The 7,723-nt window shown below is 47.1% G+C and overlaps 1 protein-coding gene across 1 annotated transcript; it reads left to right on the forward strand.

The window, feature by feature from the left end:
- Positions 1-371: 371 nt before the first annotated feature.
- On the forward strand, positions 372-3,124 carry LOC111386008. The gene is made up of 4 exons (XM_023010437.1): positions 372-989; positions 1,073-1,355; positions 1,676-2,754; positions 2,900-3,124. The coding sequence occupies exons 1-4, from the start codon at positions 372-374 to the stop codon at positions 3,122-3,124; spliced, it is 2,205 nt and encodes a 734-aa protein (XP_022866205.1).
- The last annotated feature ends 4,599 nt before the right edge of the window (positions 3,125-7,723 follow it).

The raw sequence follows: 7,723 nt of genomic DNA on the forward strand, positions 1-7,723 counted from the left end.
TTCCGACCGACAATGGTATAGCCACGGTAAGAGGAGACCAACGGGGCTCCAGGGAATGTTACTTGAATTCGATTAGAAAGGCAGAGCCCCGAGACGTCCACGTAATCACTGATGTGATCATGATGGACGTCCTTGCAGAGGCCCAAGACGATGATCGATCCCGAGGTATAGACCTCGATGTGGAGATGGTCGACGCTCCAAGGGAAAATGATAGGGAGATGACGTTGATTGATGAAATCGACCCTCGCGTCTCTCACAACGAACATCGGTCAGCCCCGGTAGAAGAATTAGAAGAATTTGCTGTGGACCTGTGAGACCCCACAAAAGTACTAAGGGTAGGAAGAGATCTTCCGACCCACCTGAAAGACATCATGAAAACTTTCCTCATCAGGAATGTGGACGTCTTTGCTTGGAGACACGGGGATATGGTAGGCATTGACCCTAAAGTCAGCTGCCACCACCTGGGAATTGATCCCGAAGCTGCCCCGCATAGACAGAAAAGACGATCTCTCAATCCAGAGAGGTATGAGGCCCTAAAGCTGGAAGTGAAAAAACTGATTGACAACGGTTTCATTAGGGAGGCGAGGTATCCAAAGTGGGTATCCAATCCGGTGCTCGTAAAGAAACACAACGGTAAGTGGAGGGTATGCGTAGACTTTTTCGATCTCAACCATGCATGCCCCAAAGATAGCTTCCCCCTTCCCAGAATCGATCAACTGATTGTTACGACAGCAGGGCATGAACTCCTAAGTTTCATGGACGCCTACTCAGGTTATAATCAGATCCCCATGTTCCCAGGCGACGAGGAAATCACGTCGTTTATTACAGACAGAGGCCTTTACTGCTACAAGATGATGCCCTTCGGCTTGAAGAACGCCGGGGCAACGTACCAGAGGCTCATCAATAAGATGTTCTCTGAACTCCTGGGAAAGACGATGGAAGTTTACGTAGATGACATGTTAGTGAAAACCCTCAAGGCAGAAGACCACGTGACTCACCTCGACTCAGCATTCCAGATCCTGCGAAGATATGGGATGAGGCTGAACTCCCAAAAATGCGCATTTGGGGTTAGGAAATGGAAAATGCCGACCCTCCAACATGGAATTTGTTTGTCGATGGATCGGCCAGGGACTCGGGATCAGGGGCAAGAGTTGTTTTGACCAGTCCGAAAGGTCACAGATTGGCCTCGGTAGTGAGGTTTGGGTTCAAGGCAATGAACAATGCTGCAGAATATGAGGCCCTCATTGCTGGCCTAAGGTTGGCAAGAGAGATGCAAGCTCAGAGGCTCCACGTGAGTAGTGATTCCCAGCTTATTGTAAGCCAGGTCAAGGGCGACTTCGTGGCAAAGGAAAAAGGTATGGTTTTCTACCTAAAACTGGTAAGGAGTCTACTGGGATTGTTCGACAGGGTCGAAATAACACAAATCCCACGCGAGGAGAATTTTCACGCCGATGCACTATCAAAGCTAGCCAGCAGCAGAGACTCTGAACTGCTAGCATTTGTTCCGATAGAGAACCTCGGAAAACCATCAACTTAACCCCCAGATGTCATGTGGGTCGAAGGAACTCCGACCTGGATGCAGCCAATCATTGTTTTCTTACAAGACCAGGTCCTCCCACCTAACAAGGAGGAGGCTACAAGCTGAGAAGGAAGTCTGCCCACTTCGTACTCGCAGATGACGTGCTCTTCAAGAGAGGCTTCTCACAGCCACTCCTTCGTTGCGTTGGTGGGGAAGAAGCAGATTACATATTGAGAGAGATCCACGAAGGTATATGCGGGAATCACTCAGGAAGCTTGACGCTGGCACAAAAGGTGCTGAGACAAGGCTACTACTGGCCGACCCTCAAAAAGGACGCAATCCAGTTCGCTAGGAAATGCGACAAATGCCAACGCTTCTCCCCCATACAAAGGCAACCATCCCAAGAGCTGACTGTGGTCTCCAGCCCATGGCCATTTTCGAAATGGGGCGTGGACCTCATAGGTCCCCTACCTAAAGGTAGAAGAGGGGTCAGCTTCGTTATAATAGCGATAGACTACTTCACGAAGTGGGTAGAAGCCGAACCACTTGCAAAGATAACGGAAACGAACACCTCCAAATTTCTGTGGAAGAACATCATCTGCAGGTTCGGCATTCCTCATTCCATCGTCTTCGACAATGGGCGACAGTTCGACAACAAGAAGGTACGGGACATGTGTGATGAACTGGGTATAAAGAAACACTTCTCCTCCCCTCATCACCCCCAGGCCAATGGACAGGTGGAAGTCGTTAACAAAACGATCAAGCATGTCCTAAAAAGAAAACTGGATGCCTCAAAAGGAGCGTGGGTAGATAAACTCCCACATGTCTTATGGGCAATCAGAACCACTACCAAGACGCCGACGGGAGAAACCCCCTTCTCCATGACATACGGCACAGAAGCCATGATTCCTGTCGAAGTGGGGATACCATCACCACGTCGTCTTCATTTCAGCGAGGTGTTAAACGATGCACTCCAGAGAGGGGACCTAGACTTCATTGATGAAAAAAGGGACGCCTCACAAGCAAAGCTTGTCATTTACCAAAGAAAAATGGCCAAGTACTACAACTCCAAATTGCGGAAGAAATCATTTAGGATCAACGAGCTCGTTCTACGAAGGGTCTTTTTATCGAAGGAGCCCAACGAGGGGACCCTGGGACCAAACTGGGAAGGGCCATACAAAGTCAAAGAAGAAATCCGACCTGGGACACACCGCATTGAAGACATGGATGGCAAGGTACAACCTCGTCCATGGAACATCGAACACTTGCTGATTTACTACCAGTAAAATGTAGTCCTGGAAGCTCTCTACCCAGACTTCTCTTTTTAAACATCAATAAAACTTTGTATCAAACATCTTGTTAATCCGCAATGGGTTGAAGCGTGGGCGCCTCAGAGTAGAGGGACTGAACAGTCTCCTCGATCGCACCAGAGGCGCACGCCACATGCCTCCATTCGACGATGCTAAACGTCGAAATGGGGAGGCCACTGCATGGATGCACCATTCACCATGCGTCGAAACGCAGGAGCCTCGGAGTAGAGAGACTGAAAAGCCTCATCGCTCGCTCCTAAGGCTCACGCCATATGCCTCCATTCGACATAGCTGAATGTCGAAGTCGAATAGCCAGTGATGGAAGCCTCGTTAATTCATTAAGGGTGCCACGGCAAGTTATTAATTACGAAGACATGGATGGCAAGGATGTGGTCTTATTATACGTTGCATAATTGTCATAAATTCTACACACGGAAGAAGCTAAGAAAGCAAAGAAATTCATTCATGTTCAAAATGGTACAAATGGTGGGCCTCAGGCCATTACATTGGAAATTTAAAAAGAGAAAAAGAAAATGCTAAGGGGCTGCAGTGGCTGGAGCTTCGTTTGTTGGAGGTACCTCACTCCCTTCAGGCTTATCGCCAGCCTCCTCTTCAGCTTCAGCTGCAGTACCCCTTTCCACCTCACCTGCAGGGGTCTGCAGGACTTCACCTAGGAATTCTTTCCTTAACCTAGAAGAATCAGCTTCAGGGAAGAGTTCCTCTACTCTTTCGATGACCCCAGCGTACCCATACCATCTCCAGTACTCAGCGAAGCTCTTGTACTCAGCAGTTTCATGAAAATGGGCAACATATTCCTCGACTGCCTTTCCTCGAGCTTCGGAAAGCTCCTGCCTCGCGATGGCGGAGTCATCAGTATACCACTTCATCTGACTCTCCAGAAACCTATTGGCTTCTGTAGCTCCGGCCAAGTCTTGATTTGCTTTCTCGAGGGCCTCGGCAGTAACTTTCTGATGCTGGTTGGAGATCTCCACTTTCTTTGTCAAGGAGGCCACCTCGCATTGAGATTCGTAGACCTCCCGTTTCAGGGACTCAATATGGGCCAAGGCGGAATCAAGTTTCGCCATATATTCAATCTTGTGAGAATTGGCCTCGTCCGCCTCAGCCCTCATCTTCTTTATCGTCGCCTCAGCATCGGCTTACCATCAGAGGCCTTCACCCTCGCCTGGATATCAGAAAACACCCCTTGAGGGAGACGAAGTAGTATACTCTTCGACAGATAGTTTATGAAGCTTTAATGCTTCTTGTTCAATATTGGCATTAGAGCTTTCAGATTTATTGGCACAAGGGCCTTCAGATAATACAGCCTTGTTGGTTTAAGGTTTAGGGTTTAGGGTTTTAGGGTTTGGGTTTAGGTTTTAGGGTTTAGGGTTTAGGGTTTAGGGTTTTAGGGTTTAGGGTTTAGGGTTTTAGGGTTTAGGGTTTAGGGTTTTTTTTTTTTTTAATAATGAAAAGCGGGAAAACAAATAGAGGAGGGGGGCATGGACCTGACCTCCAGCAAATGTAAATTGTAACAAATATTTGAAGATAAAATGCAATCACAGTAAACAAGACACGAACAAAAACTAATGAAAGGGACTCAAGGGTATTCCCGAGGGTAAATCTTCGGGTGGTAGTACATAGACATTGATCGAGTCATGCGTCTGGTTTGAAACATTTCCGGATCATAGTAGTCTGTGATGTCTGGCTCGCTCGTTGGAGAGGGGTCTCGCCTGCGTGTAGGAGCCCGCTTTGTTGATAAGTACTGTTCAGATGGTGGTGCACTGAATGTCGGGCGAAAAGCGGGTGCATCTGATCTCATTGTACTAGTCGTAGGTGCGTCTAATCTCATGGTGTTCTGTGCTACGACATCTGAATCATGGGAGATTGACCTGCTTGCTGTAGGGACATCGTCCTCTGCATTTTGCATGCAGTTTCCAAGTCCCATGCCATCCATGTCTCTCTGTATATGTTCTTTCACCTTATTGTGTGTAGGAGCTGTGATAGAAGGACTAGGTGAAGGTGTCTGCGTAGGAGTCTTACTCACAGAAGGTCCCTCTCCAAAGAGCTTAAAAACCAAGTCCTCAATAGCAAATCTCATGGTAGATCCAACTTTCATTCCATGGTCCTTCTTAAAGTGATCAATCAGCATATGCTTGACACCATGTCGCTCTGAGCTGATCTCAGCCAACAACCCCTGTGCAAGAGTGGTTTGAGGAACTGTCTCGGTACCTGATCCCTGCGCTGATTGAGTACCATCTGTGTGTGTCTTCAATGGTGGAGAACTCATATGCGTCGGCTCAGGGGGTACATCAGTAGTAGCTGTGGGAATAGGAGCTATGGAAGTAATAATAGGAGAAGTGGGTACCTCGATAGGAGCATTTGGAGTAGGCTCAGCAACTGAATGAATATACGGAGGTACCTCTGGATCAACTGTGATACGAGAATGACCCAAGTGTTTACAAGAGAAGCAAAAAATCGGCCGCTTCTCATAGATAACTGTTTGCCAGAAGCCACGGTTACCAGCACGCTCAATCCAAACCCTGTCGGGCAACTTATGCCCCAAGTTCACCTCAATGCACACCCTTGCCTCACTAGGTCGTCTCAAGTCGGTGGTGGCCTCATCAATTCTCAAGGGCATTCCTATTGTCCCAGATAAGGCGAAAAGGAACCCCTTCGCACGTAAATGTACTGGAAGCAGAGGGAACGATACCCATACGGGAACTATCGGAGTCTCCTGCTCAGGTGTAAAGTCACATGTCCACTTAAGGACTCTCATCGGCCAACCATCAATATACCATGAAGGTTTAAGAAAAAGCCTGCTGTAATCCTCCTCATGTGTAAGGTGTATAAGAATGTGTATTGTGTCAATCAATCCCACCTCGAAACAACCATGGAACCCAAACTTAGAAAAAATCTCACGTACCTTCCTCATGGTTGGCTTCCGATGTGGAAATTTCCCCACAAGCGTATACTTGTAAGGATCAGCGAGTGTAGCCTCCTCGGACTCAGTCAAAACTATTGCCGGATCACCCATATGTATAAAGGGTTCTTTAGCAGCAAACCCAGCAGTGGAAGAGTCATCTATACCCTGTATAACCGATGCAAACGACTTTCGTGAATTCCGTTCAGCTTGAGACAAGCCCGGACGGCCAGAAACTGCAGTAGCATAGGTCTTTCGGCCCTGGTTGAGCACTGTATGGGCCTCATGTGGAAAAATCGATGATGGAATTGGGTCCGTAACAAAATTCCCCACATTCTGGAGAAGTGTCACCGGCGCGTGACCACCACGCGCCGGCCGTTGACCGACCGTTGACCCGCGGCGATTTTCCAACGGTGTCAGAAAATTATGATTTTTCACAGGCAAATGCAGAATTTCATGCTGATCATCACGGTATGTTCCGTTTTTCGAAAATAGTTCAGGATTGGCCGAAATCTGTGATTTTCCGAGCAACTGGCCGGAAATTGCGATCGCCGGTGAGGGCGCGTCCGGAATCGGAATTGGATGATTTTTCAGTCGAAGGTTCACATTTTCATGGGTAATCTGATGGTCAGGCGCGTGTCCCTGTTTGAGCTCTGTGGAAGGGTTAATTGAAAAATCAGTTTTTGGCCCCTCGGGATCCGATCTGTCAATTTTGGGCGATTCGGATGAAATCTCTACCACCCCCAGGGTTTTCGGCCCTTCTGGAATCATTGGTGATGGTCCCAGACCCTGATTCAATGCGTAGGGGGGTGTTTCGATGACCTTGGGATTCGTTCCATGATTTTTCAAACTCAGATCTATTGAGTTGGGGGATGAATCTGATATTGGTGTTATAGGAGATGTTTGGGTGGTTGTTGGTGATGATTTTCCACCACTTAGAGTGCTGCAATCCGGTGGTTTTGGTGGTGGATCAAGTTTGTTGGAGTTTTGGAGGTTTTCTCCCATTCTAGAGAGAAGGGAGAGCGTTTTGGAGGTAGAGAGGGAAAAATGTTTTTTTTTTTTTTTTAATAAAGACATCCACACATCCTTAATGACTTTTTAGGGTCCACCAAGGAAGGTCGATGGGGGTTAAGGGTTCCCCAACCATGTTTATTTCATAGAAATCAAAAGTACAGGGAAGGAGGGGGGCATAAACCTGACCTCCAAAGAGCAACAGTGCAACAAATGAAATATTAAAAACGAATAAAGTAAATGAGGAAGTACTACTTCCTTGTACAAGAAAAATGAAATAATGATTGCCTAAACTACAAACCTCTAAAGCTGGGCAATCCATATCTGTCAATTTGTACCAATGCCCTAATCTGTCGAGGCAGGTCAAGTGGTCCATATTCTTGGTAGCGCTGGTGATCCCAGTCTTCTGAAGCAAGAGAATCTGTAACCTAGTTACCCTCTCTGTAGATGTGAGAAACTGTGTCTCTATCGAAGCAAATGAAGTCTCTGATCTGTCTGTAGGGTTTAGGGTTTTGGGTTTAGGGTTTTGGATTTTGGGTTTAGGGTTTAGGGTTTTTTTTTTTTTAAGCAAATACCACTAGTGTGGTTTATTTTATATAATGAAAAGCGGGAAAACAAATAGAGGAGGGGGGCATGGACCTGACCTCCAGAAAATGTAAATTGTAACAAATATTTGAAGATAAAATGCAATCACAGTAAACAAGACACGAACAAAAACTAATGATAGGTACTCAAGGGTATTCCCGAGGGTAAATCTTCGGGTGGTAGTACATAGACATTGATCGAGTCATGCGTCTGGTTTGAAATATTTCTGGATCATAGTAGTCTGCGATGTCTGGCTCGCTCGTTGGAGAGGGGTCTCGCCTGCGTGTAGGAGCCCGCTTTGTTGATAAGTACTGTTCAGATGGTGGTGCACTGAATGTCGGGCGAAAAGCGGGTGCATCTGATCTCATTGTACTAGTC

This window comes from Olea europaea, unplaced genomic scaffold (assembly GCF_002742605.1).
Source record: "Olea europaea var. sylvestris unplaced genomic scaffold, O_europaea_v1 scaffold337, whole genome shotgun sequence".
Taxonomy (NCBI): Eukaryota; Viridiplantae; Streptophyta; class Magnoliopsida; order Lamiales; family Oleaceae; genus Olea; species Olea europaea.

What these genes read in the sequence shown, in the direction of transcription:
- LOC111386008 (XM_023010437.1), top strand. Translation starts at nt 372, where the DNA reads ATGAAAACTTTCCTCATCAGGAATGTGGACGTCTTTGCTTGGAGACAC. An exon ending in CCCTCAAGGCAGAAGACCAC is followed by an intron (nt 990 to 1,072) that starts GTGACTCACCTC and finishes ATTTGGGGTTAG; the next exon opens with GAAATGGAAAATGCCGACCC. An exon ending in CTTCGTGGCAAAGGAAAAAG is followed by an intron (nt 1,356 to 1,675) that starts GTATGGTTTTCT and finishes TCGTACTCGCAG; the next exon opens with ATGACGTGCTCTTCAAGAGA.